At 45.0% G+C, this 20,063-nt stretch overlaps 1 protein-coding gene across 1 annotated transcript in view; it reads left to right on the top strand.

Annotated features, from left to right (window-relative positions):
- PDILT (protein disulfide isomerase like, testis expressed) overlaps positions 1-20,063 on the top strand; it is a 46,373-nt gene that overhangs the window by 2,018 nt on the left and 24,292 nt on the right. The window contains exons 2-3 of the mRNA XM_055561544.1: positions 271-479; positions 11,636-11,842. Coding sequence (XP_055417519.1) covers positions 278-479; positions 11,636-11,842 — 409 coding nt within the window. The 5' untranslated portion in view covers positions 271-277. The remainder of the gene's footprint in view (positions 1-270; positions 480-11,635; positions 11,843-20,063) is intronic.

The raw sequence follows: 20,063 nt of genomic DNA, 5'->3' as shown, positions 1-20,063 counted from the left end.
TGTTGCTCCGAGTGGGACCCTGCTGCTCTGAGCTAATCCCATGCAGTTTCAATGGGCCCCAAGGTTAACCTCACTGGCAAAGTTTGCCTCTCCTTTACCAGCTTGCTTTGCTGAGCTCTGGGCACTGCTAAGAAGCCAGTGGGGAGTGCTGAGGCCATATTCTCCACATCAGGACTGACCTTTTAGGAAAGGAGATGGGGAGGGAGTGATGACGTGGGTCCCCACCACCCGTGTTGGTAAGAGTTCTTGTTCTTTCTCCTGCCCTTGAAGGACAGCTATGGAGCTGCTCTGTATGTCTCTGCTGCTGGTAGCCTCTTGTGTTGGCACTGTCCAGGGCTCACCAGAGATGAATGGCAAGAAGGAGAGCATCAACATGTCCCAGCCCTTGCATATCCTTGTGGAGGAAAACTTGATGGTGCTAACACCTGCTGGCCTGACTCAGATGCTGAACGAGACGCGCTTCCTGATGGTGCTCTTCCGTGAGTGTCCCTAACTCCTGGGCAATGGGTGATGGGTGGGCTGAGACCTGCCCCCTTTCTTCTGGCAGCCAGAGGAATTTTAAGTATTGTTAAACAGGTGGCACTAGTGGAAAAGAACCTGCCTGACTGTACAGGAGATGTAAGAGACGTGAGTTCGATCCCACGTTGGGAAGATCCCCTGGATAAGGAAATGGCAACCCACTCCAGTATTCTTGCCTGAAAAATCCCATGGGCAGAGGACCCTGGCAGGCTACAGTCCATGGGGTCCGCAAAGAGTCGGACACAACGGAAGAAACTTAGCATAAATACATGAGAACACATTTCAATAATAATTAAAAAAATAGCATCATCCTTAATTCCCAGATGAGAGTACTGAGGTCCAGGGAAACTAAGTCATTTGCAAGATACTATGTCACCTCTTTGGTCTTGATTTGTATCTGGCTCCTCTGTTCCACTGAAGGCAAGAAGCCAGGATTTACCTTCCGGTGTCTTTACCATTCTGAACCTTAGTTTTCTCCTCTGTAAAATGGATATAAACACAAGTGCCATACTGGATTATTGTGAAGACAAAATATGTTGTTAAGTTGCTAAATAATATTGTAAGTTGCTGGGACACAGTTATGGGCACTGTCTCAAGGAAGATTTTTAGATCATCAGGTTTTTCATCTGAATTTATAGTCTTCAGATTTTGCATCAGCAGGCATTTTGATGGAGGAAACGGACTCCTTTTCCCTGAGACACCGACACAGACCCATGTCTATGCTTTGAGACGGGATGGAAGGGATGTTCATAACAACTTTCACATAGCGGGCACTTACTGTGTGCCGGGAACTGTCCTTATAGCCCCGCTAAATGTTCTCACACAGCACTCCTCATAATCACCCAGTGTACTGCCACTATTTGTCTCCCTATTTGGGGACATTTCATAATTGAAATTCAATTTTTACATCTGCTCTTGAAAAACCAAAAGACCTGGAAGCCCTGGCTTACGTTCCTATAATGTGACAGTTGGCTGGAGCTAAGTGACAATTTGCCCCTTGTGATCAGGAAACAGCACACTTGTCAGTTGCCACATTCCTAGTCAGCCGGCCCCACATAGTCACACCCCTGCCTCACCCCTCTAGCATTTGAGTCTGTGTCTTCTGCCTGAAATTCAGGCCTCCCAGCTCCTTCCTCAATTCTTGTCTCTTCTCATTTGATACATTCTCTCTGAGTTGCGCCACTTCAGCGGGCGGTCTTTGCATCAGCAGGCATTTTGTGACACTGAGAGTGTCAGTAGCTCAGTTACCATGAATCCCATTGCTTCCTCAGCTGACTTGTGCAGCCACTTTATAGCAACATACGACAAGCTTAACCTTAACCCTGCCCTTAACCTTGGTAGTTCCCAGGAGACAAAATCTAACTGGGTCATTTTGCCTCCTTCCAATTTTCACCCTTATGGCAGACAGTGAAGAAGAACTAAAGAGCCTCTTGATGAAAGTGAGAGAGGAGAGTGAAAAAGTTGGCTTAAAGCTCGATATTCAGAAAACTAAGATCATGGCATCAGGTCCCATCACTTCATGGCAAATAGATGGGGAAACAGTGGAAACAGTGGCTGACTTTATTTTTGGGGGCTCCAAAATCACTGCAGATGGTGATTGCAGCCATGAAATTCAAAGACGCTTACTCCTTGGAAGGAAAGTTATGACCAACCAGACAGCATATTAAAAATCAGAGACATTATTTTGTCAACAAAGGTCCGTCTAGTCAAGGCTATGGTTTTTCCAGTAGTCATCCAGTCATCCAGTATGGATGTGAGAGTTGGACTATAAAGAAAGCTGAGTGCAAAAGAATTGATTCTTTTGAACTGTGGTGCTGGAGAAGACTCTAGAGAGTCCCTTGGACTGCAAGGAGATCCAACCAGTCCATCCTAAAGGAAATCAGTCCTGGGTGTTCATTGGAAGGACTGATGTTGAAGCTGAAACTCCAGTATTTTGGCCACCTGATGTGAAGGTCTGACTCATTTGAAAAGACCCTGATGTTGGGAAAGATTGAAGGCAAGAGGAGAAGGGGATGACAGAGGACGAGATGGTTGGATGGCATCACTGACTCAATGGACATGAGTTTGGGTAAACTCTGGGAGTTGGTGATGGACAGGGAGGCCTGGTATGCTGCAGTTCATGGGGTCGCAAAGAGTCAGACACGACTGAGCAACTGAACTGAACTGAACATGAAGTGTGCCTGTTGTGTAAAGTTCTCTCAAAATAATTCCAAGCCTCCGACCTCCATCCAGTTCAGGCTGTTAATGGTTTGTTTCCTTCAAAGTGTCAGAATGCACACCTGATTTTGCTTCAAGCCCATGGAGCAAGACCTAGGTGAGATCCAGTTTGGGTCATTTTCTTTATAGGAGCCTGTGAGCAGGACATAATTTCCACCTTACTGAACTACTCCTCCAGCTGGTTCCCTAGCTCCCTCATCCACATCAAGACTTGGGTCACTACTTGAACATTTGGTTCATGGTTTTTTTTTTCCTCAGGGAAGAATTGAGAACTCTACAGCTGCTGTGGCTTGTGAGTTAATGGTTTGCACAGGTCAGCCATCTAAGCCGTCTTCTCTTTTTTGCTGCAGGCTTAATCCCTGAATCCTGGACCCTCAGTGGAGATATTGAAGTATTTAGAGCCACACACTTTGCATGACACAACACACCCCACAACACTCATTTATGCTTCCAAAATGACCCGGCAGGTGGACAAACCTGGGTAACCTATCCAATATGTGTGAGAATGCAAGACTCTGTCCACGACTACTCTGCTTTAATCGGGGCAGAAGGGCAAGTTCATGGTTCTTTGGGATATTGACATTTTATAACTTAGGGATTGACATTGAGCCTGGGACTATGAAGGGAGCCAATCCATTTTATATTCTTTAATTATACCTGATAACAACCAATTTGAATACTTGAAAGTCTTCCCACCAGCAGGTATTTCAATTCGGTGAACACCGGCAGAGATGCTATCTAAAAGACACTCAAACTCATTTCATTTGAAAATTTAATTTCTTCAAATATGCAGTTTATATAAAAATGAATTCTCAAAAACTGGCAGACCCTTTAAAATGACCTTTGGAAAAACGAATCACTTAGGATGAGCATTATAAAAAGTTCTTTTTTTATTTTTTCAGGAGTAAATGGCTCTTTACAAAAAGGTCTTTCCAATATTGTCCAGGGAAATACTGTCCTGCTAACTATCAAATCCTTAGCTGCTGCCCAGTTTCTCATTTCTCCAAGGACTCCAGATTCAAGAATCAACACTCAGAGGCATCTTTTCTCTTGGATATCTCACACATCTCAATGCCACATGTGTCCAAAATAGACCTCAGCATCTTTACTTGATTTGCTTTTTCTCACATCCTGTCTTGATTGACAGCATGGCTATCTTTATAATGTCAAAGTCAGAAATCCTAGATCATTCTTGACTCCTTTCTAGTCTCATCTCTAATCTCTCACAGAGTCCTATTGAAACTACCTCCCGAAGCCCTCTGCAATCTCCAGTCCTCCCCATTCCTCCTGCCACTGCTGTAGTTATGGCCTCATCATTCTCTCCCTGAACCACTGTGGCATCTTCTAGATCAGGGGTAAGAACTGGGCCACACAGCAGGAGGTGAGTGGTGGGTCAGCAAGCAAAGCTTCATCTGTATTTACAGCCACTCCTCGTTATTTGCATTACTGCCTGAGCTCTGCCTTCTGTCATGTCACTGACGGCATTAGATTCTCACAGGAGCACAAACCCTACTATGAATTGCACATACAAGGGGTCTAGGTTGTGTGTTCCTTCTGAGAATCTAATGCCTGATGATCTGATGTGGAGCTGAGGCAGAGATCATAATAAATCAATTGCTTGCAGACTCATCAAAAAGCTGCATCTGGGGGCAGACTTTATAGTGGCAAGGGAGGTGAATTTCCTCAGTTGTACAGTTGCACCTTGGTGGCAGGCTTTAAGTTAGAATCCAGCACTTATTTCAGTCCATGCATGGCCTGCCCGTGTTTTATTTACCACTTCTGTCTCTGCCTCTTTTCCACACTGTGCACTTGTCTCAGTCACAGTTTTGGCAAACTCACAAGCTAACTCTAGCCAAAATGAGTAAAAAATAAGTGTCACTGGGGAGCTTTTTGAAAAGGGGGAAAGACTAAATTATGAGATAGCAGAATATTCTAAGACTGCCAACAAAAAGAAAGCCACAGTTACAAGAAAATATCAAGAGACTTAAGTTACAGGCTCATTGCAACAGGTGATTTATATTCTCTAAGCTCACTTTCTATGGTGACCAGCTATCCATCAAAGCCATGAAATCTTCAAATCTGCTTTGCCACATGGAGACCTAGCACCCTGCATTAAAAGACAAGCCTTTGGAGCTTTTCAAAAGAAAAAATGTGAACAGGAAGAACAGACGCAATTATTGAAGGGCACCACACCATCAAGCATTTCTGCACTGACAGCATCATTCTTAGAGGCTAAAATGCACGTCTGATTGGATCACTTTCTGATTGAAAATCCCCAAGTTTCCAAACTCCTTAACATAGCTACAATGTCCTTGGCTTGATTTAACCCAGGCCTGCTTTTCCATTCCACTTGAAGTCTGTGCTCTACACCCGGAGTGTGGCTACCTGGTAGGTCACACTGGCATTAGCCTCCTGGCCTTTACACTTGAGGTTCCCTCTACCTGTAGTGTCCTTCCTGAACTTCTTAAGCTGGATTATGAAGTTTAAGTTCATGAAGTTGCCTTGTCAAGAGGCTGTGTTCACCTCCCTCCCACCTAGGCTCTGGCATGCTCACTCAGCCCTCTGCACCCTGCTTTTTATAACATTTGGCACACCGCTTTGAAATTGCGTTTAAACTTGTAAGTCCCACAGGGAACAGGGGTCAAAACTGATTCATCTCTTGATTGCTAACATCTAGGATTGTGCCTGGAGCACAGTAGTCATTTGGAGATGTTGGTAAATAAATGAGCTTTCCTTTGGCCCACAGTGTTCTCCATAAATGAGACAAGAGAAAAGGAAAAGCTACATTTAGTGGAGGAGGCCAAAATGAGACTTAAAAGGAGCAGTTTCTAGGTTCACTAATTAGTAATCATCCGTAAGGCAGAGGTGGCAAGAGTCTGTCTTGGGAGCAGATTAGATGATGTAGATGGTATAGTAGATGAGGATGGTGATGATGGTGATGATGCGGACAATCGTCATGCTGAAAATGAGGAAGACCATTTACTCAGACCTGTATTCCAGGCACTGGGCTTGTTCTCATTGTTCCTGTCTTATATTATGAGGCAAATAAAGTCTCAGAAAGGTTTAGGATTTGCCCAAAATTATACAACTGGTAAGTGATGAGGATTTCAGACCAGGTCTAACACTCAATTCTTCTTAAACTGTGCTAATAATTGAAACATTCATTCATTAAACACTTATTGAATATTTATTATATGCCAGATCTCTTCTAGGCACCAAGTGGTAAGCAAAACAGACAGACCCTTGCTTTACAGATCTTTTATCATGGAGAGGCAAGTGAAAATGAAAGTGAAAGTTGCTCAGTCGTGTCCAACTCTGGGACTCCATGGACTATACAGTTCATGGAATTCTCCAGGCCAGAACAGTGGAATGGGTAGCCTTTTCCTTCTCCAGGGGATCTTTCCAACCCAGGGATTGAACCCAGGTCTCCCGCATTGCAGGCGGATTCTTTACCAGCTGAACCACAAGGGAAGCTTGGAGAGAGGAGACTCAAGATAAAATGATGCAGAAGTGAAAAATGTAGCATATCTTAAGGGTAGAAGTACTATGGAGAAAAACAGAGCAGGGCCCTTAGGAAGTACAAGGAGTGGTGCAAGTGGGTGAAGTACAGGGTAGCCAGAGAAGGCTTTCCTGTGAAGATGGAAATTGAACAAAGACCTGAAGACAGTAAAACAGCAACCTGAGAAAATTTCAGGCAGAAGGAACAGCAAGTGCAAAGGCCCCGAGGTGGGAATGTGCAGGGTGGCTTAGCTGAGTTGCCAAAGAGAAAAGTAGTGGGAAATAAGATCAGAAGGGTAAGGAGCAGATTTTTAGAGTTTTGTAGGCCTTTTCAATGGTCAAAGAAACATGTTGGCTGGACCCTGAGGAACTGGGAGTTGGAGACCATACTGAAGTCCTTATCACCTACGAGCACTATAAAGCATCCTATGGAATGCTGAGAGTATTATACTCATAAGCCTTTTCCATGCTTGATCTTGAACTTGGTCTAAAGTGGGGTTTCTCATCCTCAGCCCTGTTGACATTTCTGCTGGCTAATTCTTAGCACAGTCTCTCTATGTATGTGTGTGTGTGCGCGCGCGTGTGTGTGTGAGACAGGGGAGGAGGGTGTCTTGTGCACTGTGGGATATTTAGTAACATCCCTTGCTTTTAACAACTAGATACCAGTAGCATTCCAGATGTGACAACCAGTAATGACTCCAGATAGGGCCAAATGTGCCCTGTTGAGAACCACAATCTAAAGAAAGGCAGACTCCAGCTCCCTGTGCTGGGATCGAATCTCCATTTCCTACACTCACACCTCCCCCATCCATCAGCCCCTCCCCTGACCCACATTGGCTGCTCCAAAAAGGGAGCATGGGGTTACCTACTAAAGACCCAGGCAAACAGTGATTCTAGGTCCACTAGCCATTAACACATTTACACACTAGGCACACTCTCGAGAGCCACTGCCAACTCTAATGGGACCCTGGGTGCCATTTGCTTAACCCCAAAACCCATGAGAGAGCCACAGAATAGGCCTCAGCCTTGTTTTGGATGGCTTGTCACCCTTGTCTTCCTTTCCCCAGGAATAAGAAGATTTGCTGAAGATCCTGATAACTACATAGGATCCTTCCTCCCCAGAGAACATCTGGTCAGAGCAAGACCATGAATTTCCCCCATGTTATCATAATGCTCAATGTTTATTGGGCACTTCTGTATCAGAGCTTTGCATACCTTGGCTTACTATGTAGGCTTATTCTAAGGTATGGAAACTTATCACTATCCCCATTCTATAGGTGAGGAAGCTAAGGTTCAGAGATGTTTAAAAAACTCCTCTTCTGGACCACAGGTGCTGTAAGCCACCATAACTGTCTCTGATATATGAAACAACCTAAGGAAATGATGTTCATTGAGTATCTAGTATGTGCCAGACCATGGACCCTAGTTAGAACCTGAGGAGGGCTAAAACTGAAGGAGCTCCCAGCAAAGGGCTCCCTGCCCATCCACAGTCCACTGGGCACTGCTTTGCCCAGGTTCCAATATACAGCTGAATTGACTCTATGCCCGATGAGACATAGTCACCAAGACCTGAGGGTGTATGCATTCATTTTACCTTTACACGCTTGGTATTCAAGGCTCCAGAGGTAAACACTGATTTGCAAATTTTAAAAAGATAGAAACTAGTAAACAGGACTGGACATAAAAAGTAGATTTTGTTCTCCAGAGTCTATCTGCTCTGATATGAACCACCCAGAGCAGGGGAGATTGGAAACTCACCCCTCCAGGGAAAAAGAGCATTTTTTCAGTCTGGCTTGCCTTCGAGGTCAGTTAGAGCATGGAGTTTGGAGTCAGCCAGCCTTGGAGCTGGAGAAGGCAATGGCACCCCAATCCAGTACTCTTGCCTGGAAAATCCCACGGACGGAGGAGCCTGGTAGGCCGAAGTCCATGGGGTTGCACAGAGTCAGACATGACTGAAGCGACTTAGCAGCAGCCTTGGAGCTGAGTCTTGGCCTAATGCTTACTAGCTGTGAGACTCCTGGGTTTCTGTTTCCTTGTCTAACATTCCTCACCTGTAATAGTAGATGACTATCTACAACAGTAGATGACTCCTAGGCTTTTTCTGAGGACTAATCAAGATAATGCACGTAACACTTAGCAAAGTACTTGGCATAGTAAGTGTTCAATAAATGCTGTTATCTTGTTATCAATACTACGATCATCATCACAATCATTACCATCATCATCACTATCATCATCCTTCTGGTTGCTCAGGTCAAAATGTCAGAGTCATCCTTGATTTCTTTCATTTACATTCCATCTCCAATCCATCAATAAACCTTGTCAATTCCTCCTTCAAGACCCCTCCAGGCTCTGACCACTTCTCACCCTCTCCATTGCCACTCCCCTGATTCAAGCCATTAACATTTCTTACCTGGATTATTACAGTGGCCTCCAGCTGGCCTCCTTTTTCCTCTGTGGTCTAATCTCCATGTAACATTCAAAACAATCCAGTAAAAATGTATATCATCACATCCAACACTGCTCCAAACCCTCTAGTACATTTCCACAAGCTTCAGAGGAAAGACCAAAGTCTATTCAGTGGTCTACGAGGCCTGTGTCTCCAGACCCAATGGACTTCTTGTCATCCCTCAAACATGTTGCTGCTACTGCTGCTAAGTCGCTTCAGTCATGTCCGACTCTGTGCGACCCCATAGACGTCAGCCCACCAGGCTCCCCTGTCCCTGGGATTCTTCAGGCAAGAACACTGGAGTGGGTTGCCATTTCCTTCTCCAGTGCATGAAAGTGAAAAAATAAAGTGAAGTCGCTCAGTCGTGTCCGACTCCTAGTGACCCCATGGACTGCAGTGCACCAGGCCCTTTTGTCCATGGGATTTTCCAGGCATGTTGCATGTGTTCTTACTTCAAGGCCTTTGCTCATATGGCTCCTTTGCCTGGAACTCTCTCCCTCCTGTGAGTGAGCACACAGCTGGTTCCCTCATCATCTTCAGTCTTCATTAAAATGTTCCATTCTCTTCTCGTGAGACCTCCGTTTACCTCCCTACTTAAACTCCATTCCCAGACACTCCCAACTTCCATGTCTGCTTCTTTTTTCTCCATAGCACTTAGCTTCTAGCATAGAATACAGCCTGTTTCTTTACTTTATTCTTTACTTTATTTTCTGGCTTTTCCAATGAGAGCAGTGATTTTTATCAGTCTGTTCATTATTAAGTCCTCAATACCTAAAATACTTCCTGGCACATGGAAGATTCTAAAAAAGATTTGTCAGATGAGTGAATGAATGAATCCCATTACTGTAGCTATTAGGTCCCATCTATCCAACTCTCAGGCCCCAGTTGTCACAGTCTCTTTCTCTCACTTCCATGTTAGACACCAAAAAGCACTGGGCTATGTGTGGAACATCAAAAACTCCACTGTTTGGGCAATCATTCCAAGTGTTTCTCTTGTCCCAAGCTTAGAAACTCAGATTCGGATGCTATGTCAATCAGCAGCCCTGAGCCAGGCATGGCCAAATCCGTGAGGAAGTCAGAGGAGAGGCCTGCAGGCCAGAGCTTCTGGCAACAGGCCAACCCCTGCTGATGGTGCGGGATGGGGTATCGAAGGCAATGCCGGTGACAAAGCAGGCAGTGGAGAGGCACTGATCAACAAGGGAGGCGAAAAGTCACACTTCGTGTCCATTGATTGAGAGTTTAATGAAAGTGATCATTCACATTTGGGTTCCATTACCGGAGCAGTGTGCTGACTGGCAATGGGGTGTGTGCCAGTTGTCCCAGGCCTGGCTTTCTGGGTTTTGCTTTTCAAAAGCCCTCTCTCTTGTACTTGGAACTTGCCCATGGCAGTGGAAATGACTTGCACTGGTTTCAAGTGCTCCAGATGGACAAGGGAGTTTGAGAAAGATAAAGCATTCTGGCTTAAAAGGGAATCAATGACCCTCTACCCTGGCTCAACCCACCTGCTGCAGACACTGGGCTGTGAGAACCAGCGAGGGGCCTACAATCTCTCAACATTATCAGGAGGAAGGGAGACAAATGTGATTGCCTTTTAGCCCCTCCCATTTAGGCCAGGAAGTCTTCTACCGCTGCTGGGATCGCATGCCAGTCCCCTGGGGCTCTTTCCAGAAAAGGGCCCCTCACTTCTACTTCCAGCCCACCACCCGGCAATGTGAGAGGCCAAGGAATCTTGATCAATAGTGTCAGGTCTCTTCAACACTCTGGACCAAGGAGATGAGCTGGGTGGGTAGGGGGTCATCATAACCTCCCCCCACCCCCTTACCCTTCTCACATCTGGCCTCCTTTTCACAAGCATGTCCCCTGCCATATTACATGCAGATACAGGGCAAATGAAGGTGCAGAACCTGTCCTGTTAGCTCCAGGAACTTCCACCAGATGGTGCTCATTCTCCCTCTCTCTCCATGCCCGCCCACCCACTTCTCTTTTTCTCTCCTCTCACCTCCCTCCTTCTCACTCTCTCCCTCTACTATGATTTCTGATAGACATTTTAACCATAATGACAGTATTAATAAGAAGGCATTATATACTGACCAAGTGCCAGGCCTGATGCTAAGGACAGGCCCAGTGGAGGTTAGAGAGCAAGCACCCAAGCCAGAGTGAGTGAGTCCCATCCTGCTACACCTTCTATTGCCATGAAACTTTGGGCAAATAAGTCATTTCAATTATGCAACAGTTTCCTCCTCTGTCACAGTGAGATAATAATAGCCATACCTACTCCATAGAGGCTTCTCTGGTGGTTCAGATGGTAAAGAATCTGCCTGGAATGTGAGAGACCCAGGTTCGATCCCTGGGTTGGGAAGATCCCCTGGAGAAGGAAATGGCAACCCACTCCAGTATTCTTGCCTGGAGAATTACATGGACAGAGGGGGCTACAGTCCATGGGGTTGCAAAGAGTCAGACATGACTGAGAGCAACTAACACACACACACACACACACACACACACACCCCATAGGGGTACTAGGAGGATTCAGTGGGTTAATCCACATAAACCTCTTTGAAAGTAATAAGCACTATATAATAGATTGTTAAATCTTTTGACTCAGCTTCACAAAGCCGCCACTATTTCCCCACTTTATTGATGAGGCACATGGGTCTCTGAGAAGTTAAATTGCCCAAAGTTGTATTATTTCCAGTGTTGCTGAACCCCAAAAAATCCTGATGCATATCTCCCAAACTGATCAGTTTCATGAACTGTGATATCCGTCACATTTCTGAATCTACCCATTAGCAGTAGAACATGAGAAAAACCCAGGAGTTAGGCAGGCCTTAACTTTAAAAAAAAAAAAAAAAAAATCCTTAATAAAGGCTTAAACTTAACAAAGCCTCCTCCTTGGGAGATGGGATGGAGGAGAGGTTCTAGTGAGTTCTGTCTTCTTATTGGCTCTTTCAGATAACCCATCCTCAAAGCAATCCAGAAGCTTAGCTGAGGAGCTGGGCAAAGCCGTGGAGATCATGGGCAAAGGCAAGAATGGGATTGGCTTTGGCAAAGTGGATGTCACAGTTGAGAAGGAACTTCAGAAGGAGTTTGATGTCAAGAAGGCCCCAGAGTTGAAGCTGTTTTTTGAGGGCAACAGATCACAGCCCATCAGCTGTGAAGGTAATGGTATTTGTGTGTCAATCAAAGGAATGCTAACTATGGAAACACAAAAATCTGCATTTCAGTGGCTTAACAGAATTACAAGTTTATGTCTTGGTTGCACCAAACCTAGTTGTAGCCAAGGTTGGGTGTGGGGCTTCTGGTCCACACAATCTTTCAAGGACCCAAGTCCCTGTCAGCCTGTGGCACTGTCCTCCCCTAGGACCTCTGATTCTCTGGCTGTTCCCTCTGTGTGTGGCCAGAAGTCGGTGCTGGGAGGCAGAGGAGTGCCACCGGCACAGTCCATAGCCCAGACCTGGAGGTGGTGAATATCACTTCTATTCTCATCCTATTGACCTGAATTCTGTTATGTGGCTCCACCCAACTGAAAGGCTCGGAAATATGGCCCTGCTCTATGACCATAAGAAAAAAATGGATTTTGGTGGACATGTAGTTACCTCCACCATATCTGAGCTGGTGGGCCCTGAGGCACACAAGATGGCACAGTGAGGTACATGGTTTCTAAACTAAAAAGACCAGAGAGTGAGTTCCCAGCTTACCTAACTGCCCACTCCCACTGCACTCTTCCACTTTAGAATGATCTTGATGGGTCTCAGGCCAAGGAAGCACTGACTGATCAAAAGGGAGACTGGGAGGTTCTAGAACGAGATGCATATGGGACGGGGTGACTACTAAATGAAAGCTAAAGCCTCTGTCACCATCCATTTCACTAACTCATTCACCCACTTATTCCATACCTTTTTATTAAGAACCTAACGTGTCAAGCCCCATCTTTTAAAAATATTCATTTATTTTTATTTATTTGGCTGCACTGGGTCTTAGTTATGGCATGTGGAATCTAGTTCCCTGACCAGGGATTGAACCCAAGCTCCCTGTATTAGAAGCACAGAGTCTTAGCCCCTGGAACATCTGGGAAGTCCCTCAAGCCCTATCTTAATGCTGGGGAATTTGAAGAATTTTGTGCCTCAGTGTGAGTAGGTCTTAATTTTTAAAAAGTGTTAAATATATGGAGAAGCTAAAGGTAAAGGGGAAAAAGGAAAGATATATCCATTTGAATGCAGAGTTCCAAAGAATAGCAAGGAGAAACAAGAAAGCCTTCCTCAGTGAAAAAAGCAAAGAAACAGAGGAAAAAAACAGAATGGGAAAGACTAGAAATCTCTTCAAGAAAATTAGAGGCACCAGGGAAACATTTCATGCAAAGATGGGCACAATAAAGGACAGAAACTGTATTGATTTAACAGAAGCAGAAGTTAGTAAGAACTGGCAAGAATAAACAGAAGAACTATACAAAAAAGATCTTCTTGACTCAGATAACCACTGTGGAGTGATCACTCACCTAGAGCCAGACATCCTGGAATGCGAAGTCAAGTGGGCTTTAGGAAGCATCACTATGAACAAAGCTAGGGGAAGTGATGGAATTCCAGTTGAGCTATTTCTAAATCCTAAAAGACAATGCTGTGAAAGTGCTGCACTCAACATGCCAGTAAATTTGGAAAACTCAGCAGTGGCCACAGGACTGGAAAGGGTCAGTTTTCATCCCAATCTCAAAGAAAGGCAATGCCAAAGAATGTTCAGCCTACCACACAATTGCACTCATCTCACACACTAGCAAGGTAATGCTCAAAATTCTCCAAGCCAGGTTTCAACAATACATGAACCGTGAACTTCCAGATGTTCAAGCTGGATTTAGAAAAGGCAGGGGAACCAGAGATCAAATTGCCAACATCTGTTAGATCTTCGAAAAAGCAAGAGAATTCCAGAAAAACATCTACCTCAACTGTGTGGATCACAACAAACTGGAAAATTCTTAGAGATGGGAGTAACAGACCATATTACCTGCCTCCTGAGAAATCTATATGCAGGACAAAAAGCAAAAGTTAGAACCGGACATGGAACAACAGACTGGTTCCAAATTGGGAGAAGAGTACGTCAATGGTGTATATAGTCACCTTGCTTATTTAACTTATATGCAGAGTTCAGTTCAGTTCAGTCACTCAGTCATGTGCAAGTCTTTGCAACCCCATGAATTGCAGCACGCCAGGCCTCCCTGTCCATCACCAACCCCCAGATTTTACTCAAATTCATGTCCATCAAGTCGGTGATGCCATCCAGCCATCTCATCCTCTGTCGTCCCCTTCTTCTCCTGCCCCCAACCCCTCCCAGCATCAGGGTCTTTTCCAATGAGTCAATTCTTCTCATGAGGTGGCCAAAGTATTGGAGTTTCAGCTTTAGCATCATTCCTTCCAAAGAAATCCCAGGGCTGATCTCCTTTAGGATGGACTGGTTGGATCTCCTTGCAGTCCAAGAGACTCTCAAGAGTCTTCTTCAACACCACTGTTCAAAAGCATCAATTCTTCAGCGCTCAGCTTTCTTCACAGTCTAACTCTCACATCCATACATGACCACAGGAAAAACCACAGCCTTGACTAGACGGACCTTTGTTGGCAAAGTAATGTCTCTGCTTTTCAATATGCTATCTAGGTTGGTCATAACGTTCCTTCCAAGGAGTAAGCATCTTTTAATTTCATGGCTGCAATCACCATCTGCAGTGATTTTGGAGCCCAACAAAATAAAATCTGACACTGTTTCCACTGTTTCCCCATCTATTTCCCATGAAGTGATGGGACTAGATGTCATGATCTTAGTTTTCTGAATGTTAAGCTTTAAGCCAACTTTTTCACTATCCACTTTCACTTTCATCAAGAGGCTTTTTAGTTCCTCTTCACTTCCTGCCATAAGGGTGGTGTCATCTGCATATCTGAGGTTATTGATATTTCTCCCAGCAGAGTACATCATGTGAAATGCCAGGCTGGATGAAGCACAAGCTGGAATCAATATTGCCAGGAGAAATATCAATAACCTCAGATACACAGATGATACCACCATAAAGGCAGAAAGCGAAGAAAAACTAAAGAGCCTCTTGATGACAGTGAAAGAAGAGAGTGAAAAAGTTGGCTTAAAACTCAACATTCAACAAACTAAGATCATGGCATCCGGTCCCATCACTTCATGGCAAATAGATGGGGAAACAATGGAAATAGTGACAGACTTTATTTTGTTGGGCTCCAAAATCACTGCAGATGGTGACTGCAGCTGTGAAATTAAAAGAGACTTGCTCCTTGGAAGAAAAGCTGTGATTAACCTAGACAGCATCTTAGAAAACAGAGGCATTACTTTACGAACAAAGGTCAGTCTAGTCAAAGCTATGGTTTTTCCAGTAGTCATGTATGGATGTGAGAGTTGGACTATAAGGAAAGCTGAGTGCCGAAGAATTGATGCTTTTGAACTGTGGTGTTGAAGAAGACTCTTGAGAGTCTCTTGGACTGCAAGGAGATCCAACCAGTCAATCCTACAGGAAATCAGTCCTGAATATTCACTGGAAAAACTGATGCTGAAGCTGAACCTCCAATACTTTGGCCATCTGATGCAAAGAACTGACTCATTAGAAAAGACCCTGATGCTGGGAAAGATTGAAGGTGGAAGGAGAAGGGGATGACAGAGGATGAAATGGTTGGATGGCATGACTGACTTGATGGACATGAGTTTGAGCAAGCTCCAGGAGATGGTGATAGACGGGGAAGCCTGGTGTAGTGCAATTCATGGGGTCTCAAAGATTAGGTCATGACTCACCAACTGAACTGAACTGAAATATATGGATGCAAAAATGTATGCACAATGTGTAGAAACAGTGGCTGACTTTATTTTTTTGGGCTCTAAAATCACTGCAGATGGTGACTGCAGCCATGAAATTAAAAGACGCTTACTCCTTGGAAGGAAAGTTATGACCAACCTAGACAGCATATTAAAAAGCAGAGACATTACTTTGTTAACAAAGATCCATCTAGTCAAGGCTATGGTTTTTCCGGTGGTCATGTATGGATGTGAGAGTTGGACTATAAAGAGGACTGAGCACAGAAGAATTGATGCTTTTGAACTGTGGTGTTGGAGAAGACTCTTGAGAGTCCCTTAGACTGCAAGGATATCCAACCAATCCATCCTAAGGGAAATCGGTCCTGGGTGTTCACTGGAAGGACTGATGTTGAAGCTGAAGCTCCAATACTTTGGCCACCTGATGTGAAGAGTTGACTCATTGTAAAGGACCCTGATGCTGGGAAAGATTGAGGGTGGGAGGAGAAGGGAGTGACAGAAGATGAGATGGCTGGATGGTATCATCGACTCGTTGGACATGGGTTTGGGTGGACTCCGGGAGTTGGTGATGGACAGGGAGGCCTGGCGTGCTGCGGTTCATGGGGTCGCAAAGAGTCGGACATAACTGATCGACTGAACTGAACTGAACTGATGTTGGGAAAGATTGCGGGCAGGAGGAGAAGGGGACGACAGAGGATGAGATAGTTGGATGGCATCACCGACTCAATGGACATGAGTTTGGGTAGATTCCGGGAGTTGATGTTGGACAGGGAGGCCTGGTGTGCTGTGGTTCATGGGGTTGCAAGGAGTTGGACATGACTGAGCGACTGAACTGATCTGAACGTGTAGATGAATAGATAGATGGATGGAATAAAACTGATGAACACAGAAATGCTCAACACAACCCTTCCTTTATTAGTAGAATGTCCCCATTGTGTATGTTGAATGATTCAGTCACAGAAAACTGAGCCTGTCTTTTAGCAGGGCCCAGCATTTAGCAGGAGAAAGCAATGGCACCCCATTCCAGTACTCTTGCCTGGAAAATCCCATAGAAGGCAGAGCCTGGTAGGCTGCAGTCCATGGGGTCGCTAAGAGTCGGACATGACTGAGCGACTTCACTTTCACTTTTCACTTTCATTCACTGGAGAAGGAAATGGCAACCCACTCCAGTGTTCTTGCCTGGAGAATCCCAGGGACGGGGGAGCCTGGTGGGCTTCCGTCTATGGGGTTGCACAGAGTTGGACATGACTGAAGCGACTTAGCAGCAGCAGCAGCAGCATTTAGCATGTTTGCAAAAATCCTATTCAAGAGTGGTTGCAAGAACCAAAGGGGTAGAGTGGAGAGGAACACCATGTGCAGGGGCTGCAGGCTGCCTTGCAGCTCTCAGAAGGGACACAAAGAGAGTATGAGATACACAGGCCAGACTTGCAGAAGAGCCTGCCTCAGGGCAGATTGCATAAAAGACTTGGAGCCTCCTCCTAGCTGGTTTGTTAGGAGGGTAGTGTGTGAGGGAGTAAGAAGAGAAAGAGATGAGGAGAGAGGATAGGAGTGAGAGAAAGGATAAAGACTGCTGCTTCCTGTGCGCTGAGTGATAACCCTCAATGGCTACACACTGACCTAAGCGAGGAGTCCTTTGTGATGTGTTGGTTTAGGGGAGGGCTGTGAAAAAAATAAAAGCCCAAAGTTACTTTGTTAAAATACATATCTGCTCATGGAGTTACTCAGGCTCTTGGAATACCCTCACATCCTAAAGGACAGGTGAGGTCCAACTGCACTTAAGGGTAAAAGGGTTGCAGCATAAAGAGGACTGTCTGAGCCCTCTTTGTGCTGGGAACCAGTGCCTGAAATCTCCTCATCATTCAGGAAGCATCACCATCACCTCCTCTAGGAAGTCTCCCCTGATTGCCTGGGTCATGGTGCCTGCCCTGTTTCTGTGGTCCCACAGTACCTGTCCTTCCTCCTCAAAGATCTTACCTCTCACCTGAGAGCACAGGACAGAATCCAATCTCACCTTCTTTCTTGAGATCTCTGAAAAGGCTACCAGAACTGGTGGACACTGTGACTTCAAATCCTCACTATGTACCTGAAAAGCAGCTACTTCCTCCCATCAAATTCTGATTTCTTCATCTGTAAAGTGTGAATGGCAAAGATATCTACCTCTGAGGGTTCCTGGGAAGAAAGATAAGTGCACATGTCTGAAGCATTTACTGTGTTACAGATACTGTTCTAGGCCCTTCTCAGATGTCATGACACAGTGTAGGAGGTACTTTTACAGGTAGGGAAACTGAGGTGCAGAGAGTGGAATAACTCTCAAGGCTCCCCAGCTAATAAGTAGTGAGATTCATAAACATTTTCTCCAAAGGACCAGAAAGTAAATATTTGAAGCTTTACAGGCCAATCTCTGTTGAAACAATTTAACTCTGCTGATGCTCTGAAAAAGGAGCCATACACAAACAAACAGATGTGGCTGTCCCAATAAAAATAACTTATAAAATTAGATGGCTGGTCAGATTTGGCCCATGGGCAACAGTTGATGGATCTGTCCTGCACATTGTTCTGTCCTCTAAGTAAATGGCAGATGTGGTTATTATTATTGTTGTTCATCACTCAGTCATGTCCGATTCTGTGACCCCATGGACTGCAGCACACCAGGCTCCCCTGTCCATCACCAACTCCCGGAGCTTGCTCAAACTCATATCCATTGAGTCAGTGATGCCATCCAACTATCTGCTCCTTGGTCATCTCCTTCTCCTCCTGCTTTCAATCTTTACCCACATCAGGGTCTTTTCTAATAACTTGGCTCTTCGCATCAGGTGGCCAAAGTAATGGAGCTTCAACTTCAGCATCAGTCCTTCCAATGAATATTCAGGGCTGTTTTCCTTTAGGATTGACTGGTTTGATCTCCTTGTGGTCCAATGGACTCTCAAGAGTCTTCTCCAAAACCACAGTTTAAAGCATCAATGTGGTTATTATTATCCTCAAACTATTACTTTTCTGACCCTAGTCCAGGGCCTGGAATGCTTAGGTTTTTAATGCATATTTTGTGTTTGAATGGGGTGGTATTAGAAGGTCCCCACTGCAGCAGGCTTGGAGTAAAGAAGCCAGCTCTTATTTGTACTAGGCTTAACCATCTCCTTCTTCCTCAGTATGACCCTCAACCATGGAAAGAGACTATGGAATACTGGGATGGAGTCAGGGCCCAGATTTTAGGATGAGCACTAGCTGTGAGAACTTGAGGCAGCCTTGATCTATCACTTCCTAAAAAGAATGACTTGTGCCAACTCTGCCACTTGATAGGACCTCCCTGAGCCAAGCAGGTGATGGTACTTTACTGGCCTCCTACACTGTGACTTGTATGAAAATTTCCCTCAGATGCAGGTTGGGTTTAGTTCTTGTTGAGTCAAGTTCCGGTTCTCCTCTTGTCTCCAAGGACTGATGGTGGGAGACTTGGCTTTGACCATCTCCGTTGAGGGAGGGAGACTCAGGCTGCCTCCAGGCCCTCAATTAATGATGCATTCACACCTTGTGCCTGGAAATATGCAGCAGAGTGACGGCCCCAGTTAATTATTGGCACGACATTCACACCTCAGTTGTCACTGTGTCCTCTGGCTCAGGGCCGAGCAACAGGACAGGCACCTGCATAGCAGGGACAGTGCCCAACACTCAGAAACAAACTGTTTGCCAGGCTCAGAGCTATCTCAGTCCCATGGGGCCCAGGGGGCCAAGTGGAGTCCATCCATCCCAGAGAGGAGGGTTCAAGATCAAGTTCCCTCACAGTTATCTAATGATTCATTCACCTCGTTCATTCATCCCATGATTTCCTGAACACCTACTATGAACCAGACATTACAAGATGTAGGGGAGGAAAACTTTTCCTCCCTTCTAGGTTCTTTGGGGGGGTCTAATAATTAAATTGACGTGAGAGATTAATGAAAGAAAAATTAATTTCATATGTACAGGAGTCCTAAATATATGAGGCTAAAAAGAAGTGATCAAAGCAGGCAGATTTTATACCTTTTAGACAAAGAAACAATAAAGTTGTGAAGAATTGACAAGAAAAAAGGGGTTGGGGCTTGGGGTAGAAAATTAGTGAGGAAGTAACCAAGTTTGTTATATATAGCTTCTTGACCTTAAAACCATATGAGTCGTAATAAGGATGTCATCTACCCTGCTAGTGTTGGGAGGGTACCACCACATGGGAGATTTATTTCCTGCTTTCAGAGGGATAAAGAAGAGTCAGAACATCTGTTTTGCACAGGCTGTTTCTCAAGTACCTTTAATTCAAAATAATATGCCAAAGTAGTAGAATTTGAGGTGGCATATTCTGTTATCCCTCAGGAGCTACTGAGAAAGTTAGCAAAAACTCATAACTTCAGAAACAGAGTCAATGAAGAAAATACAGCAGGTCATAATATAGAGAATGATTCAAAGGAGAGTAGGAAAAGACCAAACTGAGGATTAAATAAGCAGGATGAGATGCCCTTGAGGGCTGAGAGAAAAGGACAGCTCAGGCAGAGGGACTGGTGGATGTCACGCCCGGTGTGCTGGAAGACAAGGGTATGACTGGAGTGTG

Source organism: Bubalus kerabau, chromosome 23 (assembly GCF_029407905.1).
Source record: "Bubalus kerabau isolate K-KA32 ecotype Philippines breed swamp buffalo chromosome 23, PCC_UOA_SB_1v2, whole genome shotgun sequence".
Lineage (NCBI taxonomy): Eukaryota > Metazoa > Chordata > Mammalia > Artiodactyla > Bovidae > Bubalus > Bubalus kerabau.
The sequence above is the reverse complement of the archived record's forward strand: the minus strand, read 5'-3'. Positions and strand labels throughout refer to the sequence as shown.